The sequence below is a fragment of the Hyperolius riggenbachi genome, chromosome 8, assembly GCF_040937935.1.
Source record: "Hyperolius riggenbachi isolate aHypRig1 chromosome 8, aHypRig1.pri, whole genome shotgun sequence".
Classification (NCBI taxonomy): domain Eukaryota; kingdom Metazoa; phylum Chordata; class Amphibia; order Anura; family Hyperoliidae; genus Hyperolius; species Hyperolius riggenbachi.
In genome coordinates, this window is record NC_090653.1 from 294,973,673 (window position 1) to 294,993,963 (window position 20,291).

General features: G+C 53.3%; 1 protein-coding gene across 1 annotated transcript in view; it reads right to left on the reverse strand.

The window, feature by feature from the left end:
• The window catches only part of LOC137527510 (collagen alpha-1(V) chain-like), a 276,687-nt gene that overhangs the window by 82,734 nt on the left and 173,662 nt on the right, over positions 1–20,291 (reverse strand). Inside the window, exons 3-5 of the mRNA XM_068248028.1 lie at positions 17,773–17,931; positions 16,799–16,994; positions 10,597–10,734 (exon numbers count right to left, since the gene is read on the reverse strand). Of these exons, the coding sequence (XP_068104129.1) occupies positions 10,597–10,734; positions 16,799–16,994; positions 17,773–17,931 (493 nt within the window). The remainder of the gene's footprint in view (positions 1–10,596; positions 10,735–16,798; positions 16,995–17,772; positions 17,932–20,291) is intronic.

Sequence of the window (20,291 nt, forward strand, 5' to 3'; positions counted from 1 at the left end):
GAGACCACCGCGATCCCCTGAGCGAGACCACCGCGATCCCCGCAACGAGACCACCGCGATCCCCGAAGCGAGACCACCGCATTCCCCGCAGCGAGACCACAGCATCCCCGCAGCGAGACCCCCGCATTCCCCGCAGCGAGACCACCGCGATCCCCTGAGCGAGACCACTGCGATCCCCGCAACGAGACCACCGCGATCCCCGCAACGAGACCACCATGATCCCCGCAGCGAGACCACCGCGATCCCCGCAGCGAGACCACCGCGATCCCCGCAGCGAGACCACCGCGATCCCCGCAGCGAGACCACCGCGATCCCCGCAACGAGACCACCATGATCCCCGCAGCGAGACCACCGCGATCCCCGCAGCGAGACCACCGCGATCCCCGCAGCGAGACCACCGCGATCCCCTCAGCGAGACCACCGCGATCCCCTCAGCGAGACCACCGCGATCCCCTCAGCGAGACCACCGCGATCCCCGCAACGAGACCACCGCGATCCCCGCAGCGAGACCACCGCGATCCCCGCAGCGAGACCACCGCGATCCCCGCAGTGAGACCACAGCATCCCCGCAGCGAGACCACCTCGATCCCCTCAGCGAGACCACCTCGATCCCCTCAGCGAGACCACCTCGATCCCCGCAGCGAGACCACCGCGATCCCCGCAGCGAGACCACCGCGATCCCCGCAGCGAGACCACCGCGATCCCCGCAGCGAGACCACCGCGATCCCCGCAGCGAGACCACCGCGATCCCCGCAGCGAGACCACCGCATTCCCCGCAGCGAGACCACAGCATCCCCGCAGCGAGACCACCGCATTCCCCGCAGCGAGACCACCGCGATCCCCTGAGCGAGACCACCGCGATCCCCGCAACGAGACCACCGCGATCCCCGCAGCGAGACCACCGCGATCCCCGCAGCGAGACCACCGCGATCCCCGCAGCGAGACCACCGCGATCCCCGCAGCGAGACCACCGCGATCCCCTCAGCGAGACCACAGCATCCCCGCAGCCAGACCACCACGATCCCCGCAGCCAGACCACCACGATCCCCGCAGCGAGACCACCACGATCCCTGCAGCGAGATCACCACGATCCCCTCAGCAAGAGCACAGCATCCCCGCAGCGAGACCACAGCATCCCCGCAGCGAGACCACCGCGATCCCCTCAGCGAGACCACCGTAATCTCCTAATACCGTGCGTCTGTTTCCCATCAGGCACCGCTCCCTGGGGACGGCTCCATATGCGTTCCAGCACGGCTGTCACCATCCCATTAATGTACAGATACATTGGGCTCTATTCATAAAACTTCTGAGTCGGAAAAAATCCTGGAGGTAAAATACCGCAGCTGTATTTTACACTTCTGGGTGGTCATTCATAGAAATCTTGCCAGCTGCGATAGCAGAGCGGAGATCTCCCGCTGAAAGCTGGCGGCAGGGCCGGGCCGAGGCATAGGCTGGAGAGGCTCCAGCCTCAGGGCGCAGTGTAGGAGGGGGAGCAGAATCCATTCAGCTGTCAATCCTAATTGTGTTTGAAGCAGAAAAGGGGATACATGGCAGTGACTGTAAGCCAGATAACTAGATATTAAGGTGTTGGGGAGGTTGTGGGCCCTGTGGCGCCTCTTAGTCTAATAGCAATCAGGGTGTGACGGCTGGGGTGGGAGGGATGGAGGGGCGCACTTTGGTGTCTCAGCCTTGGGTGCTGGAGGACCTTGTCCCGGCTCTGGCTGGCGGTAAGCTGTCGGAAGGCATGCGGAAACACTTCAGCCGGCAGAGTCCCTCCGTGCGCTGCTCTCTCTGGGAGGTCTGCCCCATTCACTTGTATGTAATCCTCAAAATCAGAGGAAGCGGTATTTCCCGTCCACATACCGCTTCCTCTAATCTTTATGAATGGCCATTTTGTTACTTTTTTCTAGATAAATCTAGAAAAACACTGGAGAAGGCGGAAATTTCTCGCTCTGCTGGGGGATTGTAGATTTTCATGCGGGAACAGCTTTTATGAATGCCCACTTTGCTAAATGGACGGGAAAATCCGCTATTTTGAGCGGAAAACTTGCGGTAAGGTTTTATGAATAGAGCCCATTGTTATCAGCGCAGAGGTCTGATATATATTGTGCTGAGCCGGCTCACCGACAAAGGCCAAAGGCAAAAAGGGCGATTACCTAGGGACTTAGCTATGAAAGGGGCCCAGGAACAGTATCCAGTGCGAGTCATATGGCATATCGGTACAACAATGAGGTCAGCAGTAAATTCTGTGGGGATAAATTCTCATCTCATTAATCACCTGCATTCCCAGAGTCTTATGCTAGGTACACACTTTTCTGGCAGATTTACCAGCCAGATCAATTATTTTCAACATGTCCGATCTGAATTTCGATCCATTTTTTGATTTTCCGATTTTTTAATGTTTTTTTTTTTTTTTAGCAATTTTCGTTCAGTTCTATGAAAATCAACTAAAAAACGATAAAAAAAACGATAAAAAATTATCAGAAAATCGAAAACTTGATCGAAAACTCAGATCGGACATGTTAAAAATAATCGATCTGGCAGGTAAATCTGCCAGAAAATTGTATGGTATGTACAATGGGATGCGAAAGTTTGGGCAACCTTGTTAATTGTCATGATTTTCCTGCATAAATCGTTGGTTTTTGCGATAAAAAAATGTCAGTTAAATATATCATATTATAGGAGACCACACACAGTGATATTTGAGAAGTGAAATGAAGTGTATTGGATTTACAGAAAGTGTCATTTTATAGATTCCAAAAGCTTTAGAACTAATTATTGGAAATCAAATTGGCTTGGTGAGCTCAGTAACCCCTGACCTACATACACGGGTGAATCCAATTATGAGAAAGAGTATTTAAAGAGACACTGAAGCGAAAAAAATATATGATATAGTGAATTGGTTGTGTACTATGAATAATTACTAGAAGATTAGCAGCAAAGAAAATATTCTCATATTTTTATTTTCAGGTATATAGTGTTTTTTCTAACATTGCATCATTCTATAATATGTGCAGATTACACAACACTCAGCATTCAAAATGATTCTTTCAGAGCAGTCTCTGAACTAATGACCTTTCCTCTGGCAGAGAAAGTAAATAGTCCAGGAACAGTTGAGATAATAAAAGTCAGAAGACAGCCCTCTCCACAACTTTGAAAGTCGTAGAGATTAATGGCTTTTTTGCATAGAGATAACAACTGGAGTTTCTTAACTCTTCCTGTACTGGAAACAATTGGACTGATGTATCTGATCTTAATGTTTTATTTCTTAGCTGTACTACACATACAAATCATAATATCATCATTTTTTTTCGCTCAGTATCTCTTTAAGAGGGTCAATTGTAAGTTTCCCTCCTCTTTTATTTTTCTTTTGAAGAGTAGCAAAATGGGGGTCTTAAAACAACTCTCAAATGAACTGAAGACAAAGATTGTTCACCATCATGGTTTAGGGAAATGATACAGAAAGCTGTCTCAGAGATTTACACAGTAAGGAACATATTGAGGAAATTGAAGGCCACAGGCTCAGTTCAAGTTAAGGCTCGAAGAGGCAGATCAAGAAAAATCTCCAATAGACAGAAGCAACGAATGGTGAGAACAGTGAGAGTCAACCCACAGACCAGCACCAAAGACCTACAACATTATCTTGCTGCAGATGGAGTCACTGTGCATCGTTCAACCATTTGCGCACTTTACACAAGGAGATGCTGTATGCAAAAGTGATGCAAAGGAAACCTTTTATGGGGATTTTATGGGGATGTATGTGTGTCTTTCGGAGGGAGGAAGTAAGTCTGCTCCAAGAAGTTTCAGCATGTAGTGTTGGTGGTATAATGGTTAGGATAGCAGCCTACAGAGAGGTAGGCCTGGGTTCGATTCCTGGCCAATGTATATGAGTTGGCTACAAATCCCTAAGCAAGCTCATTTTTCTCTTGGGTATATCACAATGGTTCATGCTAGGCTGGCTTCAGCATGTAGCATTGTAGTGTGTTGTGTTGGTGGTATAATGGTTAGGATAGCAGCCTACAGAGCGGTAGGCCTGGGTTCTATTCCTGGGCCTGGCCAATGTATGTGAGTTGGCTTTTGACATCCTACAAATCCCTAAGCAAGCTCATTTTTCTCTTGGATACATCATAATGGTACATGCTAGGCTGGCTTCAGCATGTAGTGTTGGTGGTGGTATAGTGGTGAGGAGAGCTGCCTACCAAGCACTAGACCTGGGTTCAATTCCCGGCCAAGGTATGTAAGCTGGCTTTTGAAATCCTACAATTTCCTGGAAGACAAGACCCTCCGGAGGAGGAGGAGGGAGAAGGGAGGAGGGAGAAAAAGGACTAAGGGAACAGTCAATAGGTTCTATGGGCTACCATTTAGCATAAACAAGGTTCCATTTGCGATTACTTAAATTTTTCCTCCGGAATCCGGAATTCCGCGGAATTTCACAAAAATCCGGCGGAATTTTCATGATGACGGAATTAAGCGCTGGTGGAATCCGTGAATTCCGGCAGAAAGGAATTTGCTCTTTCCGATCATCCCTACTGGGAATCTTGTCAACGTTGAAGGACGCATGGATTCCACTCAGTATCAGCAGATTCTGGAGACCAATGTCCAGGAATCAGTGACAAAGCTGAAGCTGCGCCGGGGCTGGACCTTTCAACAAGACAACGACCCTAAACACTGCTCAAAATGCACTAAGGCATTCATGCAGAGGAACAAGTACAACGTTCTGGAATGGCCATCTCAGTCCCCAGACCTGAATATCATTGAAAATCTGTGGTGTGAGTTAAAGAGAGCTGTCCATGCTCGGAAGCCATCAGACCTGAATGAACTAGAGATGTTTTGTAAAGAGGAATGGTCCAAAGTACCTTCAACCAGAATCCAGACTCTCATTGGAACCTACAGGAAGTGTTTAGAGGCTGTAATTTCTGCAAATGGAGGATCTACTAAATATTGATTTCACTTCTTTTTCGTGGTGCCCAAATTTATGCACCTGCCTAATTTTATTTAAACAATTATTGCACACTTTCTGTAAATCCAATAAATGTCATTTCATTTCTCAAATATCACTGTGTGTGTCTCCTATATGATATATTCAACTGACATTTTTTATTGTAACAACCAAAGATTTATACAGTAAATTCAATCAATTTGATAGAATCAATTTCTGATAGATCAATTCCATAGAATAGATCGATGGCTGAAATCGAGCAGTGTATGGGCCCCTTTAGAGGCAGAGGATCAGCAGGAGAGTCATTGTTTAATATTAAAGTGAACCCGAGGTGAAAATAAACTGATGAGATAAACAATTATATTTATCCTCCTATTCCTAAAAATGACTTTTTAAGACATCCCAGGATTTTATTTTATATTTAAACATTTAGAAACTCGATTGAATGTTTTGTTGTCTCTGCTCAGTTGCAGTCTATTAAGTGTCCCTAAATGAAAATACATGAACTATATTGACCCTTTCTCTCTCCATCTGCTCTCAGAAATATGTAGAAAATGTATTTTGATACAAAAAACATTTATGGCTGTAATTTGCATATCAGTGATGTTTACTATGTTCCTGACAAGGTTCTGACAAGACAGAAGCTGTCATTTCCAGCCTTAAAAATTAACTATTTCAGGCAGCAAACTAAAACAAGTAAAACTCCCTGGTTATTAATATGTTTAGTACTGTACATACACATGTTTATCTCATCATGTCATCATGTCACACTATCTGAAAAGAGTTTGTATGTTCTCTCCGTGTCTGCGTGGGTTTCCTCCGGGCACTCCGGTTTCCTCCCACATTCCAAAAACATACGGATAAGTTAATTGGCTCCCCCTAAAATTGGCCCTAGACTACAGTACTTACACTACATGATATAGACAAATGGCAATGGTAGGGATTAGATTGTGAGCTCCTTTGAGGGACAGTTAGTGACAAGATATATATACATTGTACAGCGCTGCGTAATATGTCGGCGCTATATAAATACTAAATAATAATAAATAATAATAATGTCACCTCCGGTACACTTTTAAATAAATATGTCAGCCTACATAGCACTCTCATACTTCAGAAGCTCAGCTGTGCTTTACAGTGAGAAGAGAAATGTGACATGAAAAAAGAAAACAATATTCCTGCTGGTCTCCATCTTTACTGCTTCTCTGTGACATCAAGTCTGTCCCATTCCTGGGGTCTCCCTCCTCATAACCTGCCGAATATCAGAGGGGAGAGAACCTTTTTTTTTTGTCCTCTGCCTGAATTAAGATATGCAGACCTGCGCTGTCATATCTAGCTTGCTTTGTAAACAGATGTAAGTACAGCATAGATCGTATTTTAGCAGCTTCTGCAGATGGGTAAGGTGTATTTCCCTTCTCAGCCTTGTGTCTTACTGAACTGCCTTCAGCCAATCAGTGAGGAGCATGAATGTGGGAGGTGAGATAACAAGCGTCCCTCTCCCGGGCAATGTATCAGGCTAACTAAAATAAGATTCATTACAACAGAAACATTTATGATTATATTGGAATGCTTGCAGTGCAGGGTCAGGATGTAGACTACATAATAAACACAGAGCAGTGGGTAATGAAGTTTGATTTTATGGCCGTCAATCCCACTTTAAAAGAACTTCGATTGGTTTTAGTTCGGGCCGGTTCACACAGATGTCTGAGGAGTCCTGCTGTCGTTTATGTTCTTTCAAACGCTGAGCACTGACCGCTTTCAAAGGTCGTTTAGTCCAGTCGTACGCGGGTAACAGCAATTGTTAAAGCGTTCGCGACGGAAAGCTTTTTATTGCGATTTAATGGCTCAGAGGATTATGGTCCATTTCCTGTCCTCACGCCTTGAGAATTGTGCTCCACTTCCTGTCAGCCGCACACCTCCAGGACGCCTCGAGAATTGTGCTTCACTTCCTGTCAGCCGCACACCTCCAGGACGCCTCGAGAATTGTGCTCCACTTCCTGTCAGCCGCACACCTCCAGGACGCCTCGAGAATTGTGCTTCCTTTCCTGTCAGCCGCATACCTCCAGGACGCCTCGAGAATTGTGCTTCACTTCCTGTCAGCCGCATACCTCCAGGACTCCTCGAGAATTGTGCTTCACTTCCTGTCAGCTGCATACCTCCAGGACGCCTCGAGAATTGTGCTTCACTTCCTGTCAGCCGCAAACCTCCAGGACTCCTCGAGAATTGTGCTTCACTTCCTGTCAGCCGCATACCTCCAGGACGCCTCGAGAATTGTGCTTCACTTCCTGTCAGCCGCATACCTACAGGACGCCTCGAGAATTGTGCTTCACTTCCTGTCAGCCGCATACCTCCAGGACGCCTCGAGAATTGTGCTTCACTTCCTGTCAGCCGCATACCTCCAGGACGCCTCGAGAATTGTGCTTCACTTCCTGTCAGCCGCATACCTCCAGGACGCCTCGAGAATTGTGCTTCACTTCCTGTCAGCCGCATACCTCCAGGACTCCTCGAGAATTGTGCTTCACTTCCTGTCAACCGCATACCTCCAGGACTCCTCGAGAATTGTGCTTCACTTCCTGTCAGCCGCATACCTCCAGGACGCCTCGAGAATTGTGCTTCACTTCCTGTCAGCCGCATACCTCCAGGACGCCTCGAGAATTGTGCTTCACTTCCTGTCGGCCGCACACCTCCAGGACGCCTCGAGAATTGTGCTTCACTTCCTGTCAGCCAGGACACCTCCAGGACTCCTCGAGAATTGTGCTTCACTTCCTGTCAGCCGCATACCTCCAGGACGCCTCGAGAATTGTGCTTCACTTCCTGTCAGCCGCATACCTCCAGGACTCCTCGAGAATTGTGCTTCACTTCCTGTCAGCCGCATACCTCCAGGACGCCTCGAGAATTGTGCTTCACTTCCTGTCAGCCGCATACCTCCAGGACTCCTCGAGAGTTGTGCTTCACTTCCTGTCAGCCGCATACCTCCAGGACGCCTCGAGAATTGTGCTTCACTTCCTGTCAGCCGCATACCTCCAGGACTCCTCGAGAATTGTGCTTCACTTCCTGTCAGCCGCGTACCTCCAGGACGCCTCGAGAATTGTGCTTCACTTCCTGTCAGCCGCATACCTCCAGGACGCCTCGAGAATTGTGCTTCACTTCCTGTCAGCCGCATACCTCCAGGACGCCTCGAGAATTGTGCTTCACTTCCTGTCAGCCGCACACCTCCAGGACGCCTCGAGAATTGTGCTTCACTTCCTGTCAGCCGCATTCCTCCAGGACGCCTCGAGAATTGTGCTCCACTTCCTGTCAGCCGCACACCTCCAGGACGCCTTGAAGAGACAAGTAGAGCGCTTGGAACTAGGTGACCGCGGTTTCAAACGGGAACACAAAAACACTCCAATTACAACCGATTGGAAGCAGTAGAAATGACGTGAGAAAATGACAATAAGAACCGCTGACAGTCGCCCGGGTGAACCGGCCCGTAAATGTGGCGGAGGGGCTTCAGCAGAAAACATTGTCGCATTTTAAATGCATTTCGCTGCTACAACAGGCTGCTTCTTCTTCAGGGAAATGAAATGAGAGAGACACAGCCAGAGACTTTAAAGGACAACTAAAGAGAGAGGTATATGGAGGCTGCCATGTTTATTTCCTTTTAATCAATACCAGTTGCCTGGCAGCCTTGCTGATCCCCTGCCTCTAATACTATTAGCCATAGCCCCTGAACAAGCATGCAGCAGATCAGCTGTTTCAGACATTAAAGTCAGATCTGACAAGACTAGCTGCATGCTTGTTTCTGGTGTAATATTCAGACACTACTGCAGAGAAATAGACCACCAGGGCTGCCAGGCAACTGGTATTGATTAAAAGGAAATAAATATGGCAGCCTCCGTATACCTCTTACTTTAGTTCCCCTTTAAAGGGAATCCGTAACAAAAATTTCATCCTGTTTTTTATCATCCTACAAGTTCCAAAAGCTATTGTAATGTGTTCTGGCTTACTGCAGCACGTTCTACTATCACCATCTCTGTAATAAATCAACTTATCTCTCTCTTGTCAGACTTGTCAGCCTGTGTCTGGAAGGCTGCCAAGTTCTTCAGTGTAGTGGTTCTGTGATGCATCTCTCCCCTCCAGGCCCCTCTCTGCACACTGCCTGTGTATTATTTAGAGTAGGGCAGCTTCTCTCTTATCTCTTATCTTTTACAAGCTGGATAAATCCTCCTCTGAGCTGGCTGGGCTTTCACATACTGAGGAGTTACATACAGGCAGAGCTGTCTGCACTCTGCAGGAAGAAACAGCCTGACACTTCAGTGGATGATAGCTGCAGGGGGAAAGAAACACACAAATGATCTCTTGAGATTCAAAAGGAAGGGTGTATACAGCCTGCTTGTGTATGGATGTATTTTCTATGTGTGGACATGCTGTACATCAACCTACTTCCTGTTTTGGTGGCCATTTTGTTTGTTTATAAACAAACTTTTTAAAACAGTTTTTAACCACTTTTAATGCGGCGGGGAGCGGTGAAATTGTGACAGAGGGTAATAGGAAATGTCCCCTAACGCACTGGTATGTTTACTTTTGTGCGATTTTAACAATACAGATTCTCTTTAATGTACAAATCCAGCCAACAAGAGGCAAATAAACAGAAATACTGAGATTCTGGGCAGAACAGGAAACCAGCTCACAAGAGACCACCCATGTCAGACAATCCTCCCTAAGGGCTAGTTCACACTTAATTTAAAAACGTATCCGTAGCTACGTTTTTTGTCCCGGACGAAAAACGTAGCCACGGATACCAATGTTAAAAATAGGAACAGCACACACTCAAGTTAAAAACGTATCCGCGTGCGATCCGCGGAATACGTTTTTAAACCCGGAACGCTGAGTCCGGACTTGCAGCATTTTTCACGGACCCGTATACACGTACGGGTAGTGAAAATCAATGGGGAAACGGGCCTACCTCTTCACTGACATTTTGGGACACTGGAAACGGATCAGTTTCCAGTGTCCCATGGTGAAGGAGGGGGCCGCCATGCTGAAGGGGGTAGCAGCCAGGACGGGGGGCTGCGGGCAAAGCGGCGGCCAGGGGGGGTCACATCCACCCCCCCCTTGCTCACCTGGGTGCCCCCCTCCCCGCTCCCCCTCCAGCTCGCATATAATGTAATAATTTGTACCTAATGAAGTTCGGCGAGCCGGGCACTTCCGCCCACACCGCTCGCCGTCACTTCCTGCGATGCCGCCCACTGAAATACAGAGGGCGACATTGCAGGAAGTGACGGCGAGCGGTGTGGGCGGAAGTGCCCGGCTCGCCGAACTTCATTAGGTACAAATTATTACATTATATGCGAGCTGGAGGGGGAGCGGGGACGGGGGGCACCCAGGTGAGCAAGGGGGGGGGGGATGTGACCCCCCTGGCCGCCGCTTTGCCCGCAGCCCCCCGTCCTGGCTGCTACCCCCTCTAGCAAAAAAAAAAAAAAAAAAACGCAAGCGGATCCAAAACGTGTGCTGCAAAAAAGGCAGCACGGATCCGTTTGCGTTCCGGGTTTTGAAAATCGGAGCCCGGACCGCGGATGCGTCCCGCACCCGGAGCTAGTGTGGCCCAGGCCTAAGGAAGGAGAAGGGGCCTTCGGCACCACGTATCATCAACGTACAATGATCAGTCTCTTTACCTTGGACTTCGGGCTCCGGGAGTGATTCAGAAACCGCTCACTGGGGAAGCTGCTCACACAGGATTGGTTGTAGTTTCGGCAGTAGTTCTTGGCTGCGCCTGAATCACCCGTCACGAAGACCATCTGCTGCAGGGAGCCCTGAAATGGGAGGAGAAAAAGAGTGGCTGTAACTGCGGGCACTGACAATATGGCCGCCCTAATGACATAAATATACTGGGATTACTTCTCTATCCGCACTTCTCCCTTCCATTCATTCATCTGCATAATTTTCCCAGACGGCAACAAGCCAAGCCCCCCCCCCTCCCGCAGCCGCCCTGTGCCCGTGCCAGGACAAACCAATCCTCCGATCCCCCTGCAGCCATCCTGTGCCTGCGCCGGGACAAACCAATCCTCCGATCCCCCTGCAGCCATCCTGTGCCTGCGCCAGGACAAACCAATCCTCCGATCCCCCTGCAGCCATCCTGTGCCTGCGCCAGGACACACCGATCCTCTGGTCCCCCCTGCAGACATCCTGTGCCTGTGCCGGGACACACCGATCCTCCGGTCCCCCCTGCAGACATCCTGTGCCTGTGCCGGGACACACCGATCCTCCGGTCCCCCCTGCAGACATCCTGTGCCTGCGACGGGACACACTGATCCTCCGATCCCCCTGCAGCCATCCTGTGCCTGCGCCAGGACAAACCAATCCTCCGATCCCCCTGCAGCCACCCTGTGCCGGCGCCAGGACAAACCAATCCTCCGATCCCCCTGCAGCCATCCTGTGCCTGCGCCAGGACACACCGATCCTCTGGTCCCCCCTGCAGACATCCTGTGCCCTCCCCGGGACACACCGATCCTCCAGTCCCCCTGCAGCCACCCTGTGCCCTCGCCGGAACACACCGGTCCTCCAGTTCTCCTGCAGCTGCCCTGTGCCTGCGCCGGGACAAACGGATCCTCCGGTCCCCCCTGTAGCCATCCTGTGCCTGCGCCGGGACACACCGATCCTCTGGTCCCCCTGCAGCCATCCTGTGCCTGCGCCAGGACACACCGATCCTCTGGTCCGCCCTGCAGACATCCTGTACCCTCCCCGGAACACACCGATCCTCCAGCCCCCTGCAGCCACCCTGTGCCCTCGCCGGGACACACCGGTCCTCCAGTCCCCCTGCAGCCACCCTGTGCCCTCGCCGGAACACACCGGTCCTCCAGTTCTCCTGCAGCTGCCCTGTGCCCTCGCCGGGACAAACGGATCCTCCAGTCCCCCCGCAGCCACCCTGTGCCCGCGCCAGGACAAACCAATCCTCCGATCCCCCTGCAGCCATCCTGTGCCTGCGCCAGGACACACCGATCCTCCGGTCCCCCCTGTAGCCATCCTGTGCCTGCGCCGGGACACACCGATCCTCTGGTCCCCCTGCAGCCATCCTGTGCCTGCGCCAGGACACACCGATCCTCTGGTCCCCCCTGCAGACATCCTGTGCCCTCCCCGGGACACACCGATTCTCCAGTCCCCCTGCAGCCACCCTGTGCCCTCGCCGGAACACACCGGACCTCCAGTTCTCCTGCAGCTGCCCTATGCCTGCGCCGGGACAAACGGATCCTCCAGTCCCCCCGCAGCCGCCCTGTGCCCGCGGCGGAACACACCGATCCTCTGGTCCCCCCTGCAGCCGCCCTGTGCCCTCCCCGGGACACACCGGTCCTCCAGTCCCCCCTGCAGACATCCTGTGCCCTCCCGGGACACACCGATTGTCCGGCCCCCTGCAGCCACCCTGTGCCCTCCCTGGGACACACCGGTCCTCCGGTCCCCCCTGCAGACATCCTGTGCCCTCCCGGGACACACCGATTGTCCGGCCCCCTGCAGCCGCCCTGTGCCTGGACACACCGATCCTCTGGTCCCCCCTGCAGACATCCTGTGCCTGTGCCGGGACACACCAATCCTCCGTTCCCCCCTGCAGCTGCCCTGTGCCCTACCCGGAACACACCGATCTTCCAGTTCCCCTGCAGCCGCCCTGTGCCTGCGCCAGGACACACCGGTCCTCCAGTTCCCCTGCAGCTGCCCTGTGCCTGCGCCGGGACAAACGGATCCTCCAGTCCCCCAGCAGCCGCCCTGTGCCCGCGGCGGGACACACAGATCCTGTGTTCCCCCTGCAGCCGCCCTGTGCCCTCCCCGGGACACACCGGTCCTCTGGTCCCCCCTGCAGACATCCTGTGCCCTCCCGGGACACACCGGTTGTCCGGCCCCCTGCAGCCGCCCTGTGCCCTCGCCGGAACACACCGGTCCTCCAGTTCTCCTGCAGCTGCCCTGTGCCTGCGCCGGAACACACCGATCCTCCGGTCCCCCCTGCAGCCGCCCTGTGTCCTCCCCGGGACACACCGGTCCTCTGGTCCCCCCTGCAGACATCCTGTGCCCTCCCGGGACACACCGGTTGTCCGGCCCCCTGCAGCCGCCATGTGCCCTCCCCGGGACACACCGATCCTCTGGTCCCCCCTGCAGACATCCTGTGCCTGTGCCGGGACACACCGATCCTCCAGTCCCCCTGCAGCCGCCCTGTGCCCTCCCCGGGTTACACCGATCCTCCGGCCCCCTGCAGCCTCCCTGTGCCTGCGCCAGGACACACCGGTCCTCTAGTTCCCCTGCAGCTGCCCTGTGCCTGCGCCGGGACAAACGGATCCTCCAGTCCCCCCGCAGCCACCCTGTGCCCGCGCCGGGACACACTGATCCTCCAGTCCCCCCTTCAGCCGCCCTATGCCTTCCCCGGGACACACTGATCCTCCGGTCCCCCCTGCAGCCGCCCTGTGCCTGTGTAAGATATGTCAAACATAGGCACCCCATAAAAAAAATGTATAGCATTGCCAGCCTCAGCAATCCAAGATAATGCCAGCTATATCAGGAAACAATTCATGACCCTTTAGTAAATCACCATTAGATGGCAGCAGAGTGTTAAGACCTTATGACAGCACTGCAAGGGAGGAACAGAACACACCAATCTTTAGTTCCTGGGAGGACAGGATATACTGTCACATTCCTGTAACTCCAGACTGATAAAGACATGTGCTTGTTCATTACAGGTAAGAAAACACATATTTAGGGCTATAAACAGGGTAAAATGATTCAGATCCCATTCCTGTAATCAGCCAAGGCTGCTGGTGATGCAGTTGGGTGTACATAGACCCCACACACTTGTGAGTGAGATATACTGATGGGTCACTTGGTGCTACTGTATAGTGGATGTGATTGCTATAGGGAGCTGATGTGTCTGTATGAGATATAATGCACTGTTTGCTTACTGTGATGCCGATTAAGTAATCATAGAGCAGCTGCACATGTTATATGGTTAATGTCTCTTATAGGAAAGTTATACTTGTTATGGAGAATGTATTGATGAATATAGATGTGTATTCCTATGTAAGAATAGGATATACGGTCACATTCCTGTAACTCCAGACTGATAAAGACATGTGCTTGTTCATTACAGAAAATGTTCAATAAACGCACTTCTGATTTCACCCAGCCCGCTCCCTGCGCACATTGGAATTATTAACCATACTTTCAGCACATGTGCAACACCTGCGGCGGGACACACGATCCTCCAGTTCCCCTGCAGCTGCCCTGTGCCCTCCCCGGGACACACCGATTGTCCGGCCCCCTGCAGCCGCCCTGTGCCCTCCCCGGGACACACAGATTGTCCGGCCCCCTGCAGCCTCCCTGTGCCCTCGCCGGGACACACCGATTGTCCGGCTCCTTGCAGCCGCCCTGTGCCCTCGCCGGGACACACCGATTGTCCGGCCCCCTGCAGCCGCCCTGTGCCCTCGCCAGGACACACCGATTGTCCGGCCCCCTGCAGCCGCCCTGTGCCCTCCCCGGGACACACCGATTGTCCGGCCCCCTGCAGCCGCCCTGTGCCCTCCCCGGGACACACAGATCGTCTGGCCCCCTGCAGCCTCCCTGTGCCCTCCCCGGGACACACAGATTGTCCGGCCCCCTGCAGCCGCCCTGTGCCCGCGCCAGGACAAACCGATCCTCCGGCTCTCTGCAGCCACCCTGTGCCTGCGCCGGGACATACCGATCCTCCGGTCCCCCTGCAGCCACCCTGTGCCCTCCCCGGGACACACCGATCCTCCGGCCCCCTGCAGCTGCCCTGTGCCCTCCCCGGGACACACCGATCCTCCGATCCCCCTGCAGCCGGCCTGTGCCCTCCCCGGGACACACCGATCCTCCGGTCCCCCCTGCAGCTGCCCTGTGCCCTCCCCAGGACACACCGATCCTTCGGCCCCCTGCAGCTGCCCTGTGCCCTCCCCGGGACACACCGATCCTCCGATCCCCCTGCAGCCGGCCTGTGCCCTCCCCGGGACACACCGATCCTCCGGCCCCCTGCAGCCGCCCTGTGCTCTCCCCGGGACACACCGATCCTCCGGCCCCCTGCAGCTGCCCTGTGCCCTCCCCGGGACACACCGATCCTCCTGTCCCCCCTGCAGCTGCCCTGTGCCCTCCCCAGGACACACCGATCCTCCGGCCCCCTGCAGCTGCCCTGTGTTCTCCCCGGGACACACCGATCCTCCGGCCCCCTGCAGCTGCCCTGTGCCCTCCCCGGGACACACCGATCCTCCGGCCCCCTGCAGCTGCCCTGCACCTGCGCCGGGACACACCGATCTTCCAGTTCCCCTGCAGCTGCCCTGTGCCTGCGCCGGGACAAACCGATCCTCCGGCCCCCTGCAGCCACCCTGTGCCCTCCCCGGGACACACCAATCCTCCGGTCCCCCCCCCTGCAGCCGCCCTATGCCTTCCCCGGGAGACACCGATCCTCCAGCCCCCTGCAGACATCCTGTGCCTGCGCCGGGATACACCGATCCTCCAGTCCCCCCTGCAGCCTCCCTGTGCCTGCGCCGGGACAAACCGATCTTCCGGTTCCCCCTGCAGCCTCCCTGTGCCTGTGCCGGGACACACCAATCCTCCAGTTCCCCACAGCTAGCCAATTTCAGTTCTTACGACTGGCCAGTTAGTGGCCCTGGCTGCGCGCGTCTTCTATCATGCTCCTGCCGCTGTACTGCACATGCGCAGGACACTCCTCTGGCAATGGCGGCGTGATAGAGAACGCAGCCAGGGCCACACAAGCGCAATGGCCACCAACTGGCCAGTCGCCAGAACCGAAACTGGCTTGTGGCGGGGGACAGGAGGATTGGTTAGTCCCGGTGCGGGCACAGGGTGGCTGCGAGAAACCGCAGGAGTGGTTTGTCCTGGCGCGGGAGCAGGGGGGCTGCAGGGGATCGGAGGATCGGTTTGTCCTGGTGCGGACGCGGGGGGGCCAGACGATCGGTCAGTCCCGGCGCGGGCGCAGTGCGGTTACGGGGAACTGGCGGATTGGTTTGTCCCGGCGCAGGAGCAGGGGGGCTGCGGGGGGCTGGAGGATCAGTTAGTCCCGGCGTGGGCACGGGGGGGGGGGGGGGGGGCGGAGGATTGGTTAGCCCCGGCGCGGTTGCAGGGGGCTGCGGGGGGGCGGAGGATCGGTTAGTCCCGGCGAGGGCGCAGGGGGGCTGTGGGCGGCTGGTAGAAGCACCAGGTAAATTGAACTCCTTTTTTTTTTTTTACCATCAGTGAAGGTTCCCAACAAGAAGGCGAATGAAACAAGAAGGTGTAAAGCTTCCCTTCCTCCTGATCTCCCCAGCAGCATTCCTGCGGGGAATGTAAATATTACTGCAATCTAGGAAGTCATTAGGAGAGTCTGCCTGCATCCTGCACTGCTGAGGAATGTGCTTCCAAGGATGCCCCCCCATGTGCCCCCCTCTATGTGCCCCCCCTTTCCCTCGGATGCCCCTATTGGGTGCCCCTCCCCCCACATGCCTCCCATGTGGCCCTGTGTGCCCCCCTTTCCCCATGGATGCCTTTGTACATTCCCCTGAGGTTGTGTGGGTTTCCTCCAGGCAGAATGCTATCTGCATGGGGTTTGTACATTCCCCTGAGGTTGTGTGGTTTTCCTCCGGGCAGGATGCTATCTGCATGGGGTTTGTACATTCCCCTGAGGTTGTGTGGTTTTCCTCCGGGCAGGATGCTATCTGCATGGGGTTTGTACATTCTCCTGAGGTGGTGTGGGTTTCCTCCAGGCAGGATTCTATCTGCATGGGGTTTGTACATTCCCCTGAGGTTGCATGGGTTTCCTCCGGGCAGGATGCTATCTGCATGGGGTTTGTACATTCTGCCTGAGGTTGTGTGGGTTTCCTCCGGGCACTGTACCTTGAAGGGAACTTCGTATGGCTCAATCAGACCCCCGAGCATCAGAATCCCGTCGGTTGAGACCCCCAGGCCAAAGAAATTAGACCACGGTAACGTTTCCACCAGCCGACAGTCCACATACAATGCCACGCCCTTGGCAGAGACGGCGAGTGCCACCCGATGCCAGCGTCCGTCTGTGAGAGAGCCAACCGGAAATCTGCAGAGACAAGAGATCGATGTGTGAGCAGATATCAAGCCTGGCACACACAGCCAATTTTGATTGTCCAATGACTGACCAGTGTTACTCCTTCCATGTACAGATTATATAAGCAAACTGTCATACTATATGGAAGGGGTAACATTGGCCGATGATTGGCCAATGAAAATGGTTTGTGTGTACCAGACTTTGCTCTCCATCTCCCGTACACGTTTATGTAGTTCTAATGTACAGAGCCGGAAGCATTTGTAGCGTTCCTGGCTGGTGATAATGTACGGTAGAGATTGGGGGATTACGCAATATAAATCTGGCCAAACACGCCACCATTTTCCTGGCAGATTCTTCCATAAAATCGTTTGTATTTTCGCAAAACTGTAAAATGATATTTTACCACGAAAAGCACAAAACGCAAAAAAACAATATTTTAGTGCAGATATTTTTACAGCAAAAATCAATATTTTTACCATGAAAATTCGGAAATAATGCGAAACATAAGAAATCTTATTTTTCGACGGCATTTTCGTTCGAAAATAGTATTTAACATTATTTTGGTGAGAATTCATGCGAAAAGAATATTGTCATTTTCGCTCATTACTGCTATGGACCCCCACACACTCCTGATAAAATCGATTTCAGATTGAACCATTTAGGTGAATTGTCACCAGAAGGGGAGGAGTGAAGCAGCCGCTGCATTTACAAGCTGCACAAATCTGCATTTAAACACGCATAACATTTGCATCAACTTCTGCCTGTACAGGGGGGAGGGGCGGGGTCTCACTCGTAGTCTCCCCGCCGATGGGAGCGGAAGATCACAGCACGGGGGTTCACCCGGATCTGGAAGAGAATATCGCCCAGCACACTCAGGATGGTGACCAGACTCGTGTCCTCCTGAAGAGGTGACTTCAGCTTCATCATCACAGACAGCTCGTCCGGAAAACTGCGGAGAGAAGACGGATAATGCCGACATGACCAACCAATCGCTCAACCCAAACCGATACTCAGCATATCACCAGCAGATCACACCACACACACTGTACTCTCTGTTCACACTTTCAATGACTGGGCGCTCATGAAGGAGAGCATCCACACCTGTGATTGGCTGACAAAGCTGCCTGTCACAGTGTTATCTCTGCCTATAAGGCAGCTCGCACCGCCGGCCAATAGCAGCACACTATTAGCAATGCATACTGGCTGTTCTGGATTGGGCAATGGTTCTGGCTGTCACTTTTATACAAACAGGATCATTGCCCAATCCAGAACCGCCAGTATGCTAATAGCGCACTCAGCAGGTAGGCACAGGCGTTCTGGCGCCATAAACCCCACCCCTCAACTCTGGCCACACCCCCATGTTAGGTAGGCATCCCCCCTCCCCATTAATCTATGTAGTAGATGTGTCCCCCAGCCCAAGTATAGGGAGCCAGATGTGCCTTCACCTTAGTATTAAGTAGCCCCCCCAATGTGTAGGGGGACAGTTGGGGAGCCACCTCTCCTACATAAGGAGTCTCTAGGTACGTGCCTACAATGCCTTATGGTAAATCCGGCCCTGAGCGCGCTGCTATTGGCCGCGATGGTGGTGCGAGTGGGCTTAGGCAGAGATAACGCATAGTAGTAGACGCCAACTGTGACATGACATGCAGCCTTGTCGGCCAATCAATTATTATAGCATAATGCTCTGCGGCGACGCCGCCATTTTGTCTGCGGCCCCTGGGGGACCCCCTGACAAGTGCTAATGTACCCCCAGGGGTCCGCGGACCCCAGGTTGAGAACCACTGTATTAGAGGAAAAGGTGTGATAGGAAAGCTCTGTCTGTTAGGGCCCTTTTCCACATAGCGGCGTCTGCGATGTCGAACCGCAAAACGCTAGTGATTTTAAAATTGCTACAGTTAGATTTTTAACATAGGAATCGTGGTAGGTAATTTCCAGTACCGCGATTCGTTTTTTACTCAAGCGCGATCGCGCCGTGGAGCGATTTTTGCCGCGATTTTGCTATGCAGTGCATTGCATAGCAAAATTGTGACCGCAAGCGCCGGGAAATGTTGTACTTTGCTGAATCGCAATCGCTAGCGTTTTTAGCGTGAATGCTAGCGATTGCTAGTGGAAAAGGGCCCTTAGTGACTGGCATGGGCATTGCTAGGATCCGAAGAGATACACAGGTATGCAGGCACAGGAGCACATGACAGGCAGAGAAGCACAGGCCACATGGGACAAGATCTGCTGACACAGTGTAGCTGCATCCACAGCCATCTAGCACACACAGGTATAGAGGCACAGGACCACATGACAGGCAGAGAAGCACAGGCCACATGGGACAAGATCTGCTGACAGTGTAGCTGCATCCACAGCCACCTAGCACACACAGGTATGGAGGTACAGGAGCACATGGCCGGCAGAGGAGCACATGTCACATGGGACAAGATCTGCTGACAGACAGTGTAGCTGCACCCACAGCCATCTAGCACACACAGGTATGCAGGCACAGGAGCACATGGCAGGCAGAGAAGCACAGGCCACATGGGACAAGATCTGCTGACACAGTGTAGCTGCATCTACAGTCATCTAGCACACACAGGTATGGCGGCACAGGAGCACATGGCAGGCAGAGAAGCACATGGCAGGCAGAGAAGCACAGGCCACATGGGACGAGATCTGCTGACAGTGTAGCTGCATCCACAGCCATATAGCACACACAGGTATGGAGGCACAGGAGCACATGGAAGGCAGAGAGGCACATGCCACATATGACAAGATCTGCTGGCAGACAGTGTAGCTGCATCCACAGCCATCTAGCACACACAGGTATGGACTGGAGGCACAGGAGCACATGGAAGGCAGAGAAGCACATGCTACTTGGGACAAGATCTGCTAACAGACAGTGTAGCTGCATCCACAGCCATCTAGCACACACAGGTATGGACTGGAGGCACAGGAGCACATGGCAGGCAGAGAAGCACATGCTACTTGGGACAAGATCTGCTGACAGACAGTGTAGCTGCATCCACAGCCACCTAGCACACACAGGTATGGAGGTACAGGAGCACATGGCCGGCAGAGGAGCACATGCCACATGGGACAAGATCTGCTGACAGACAGTGTAGCTGCATCCACAGCCATCTAGCACACACAGGTATGGAGGTACAGGAGCACATGGCAGGCAGAGAAGCACATGCCACATGGGACAAGATCTGCTGACACAGTGTAGCTGCATCCACAGCCATCTAGCACACACAGGTATGGAGGCACAGGAGCTCATGACAGGCAGAGAAGCACATGGCAGGCAGAAAAGCACAGGCCACATGG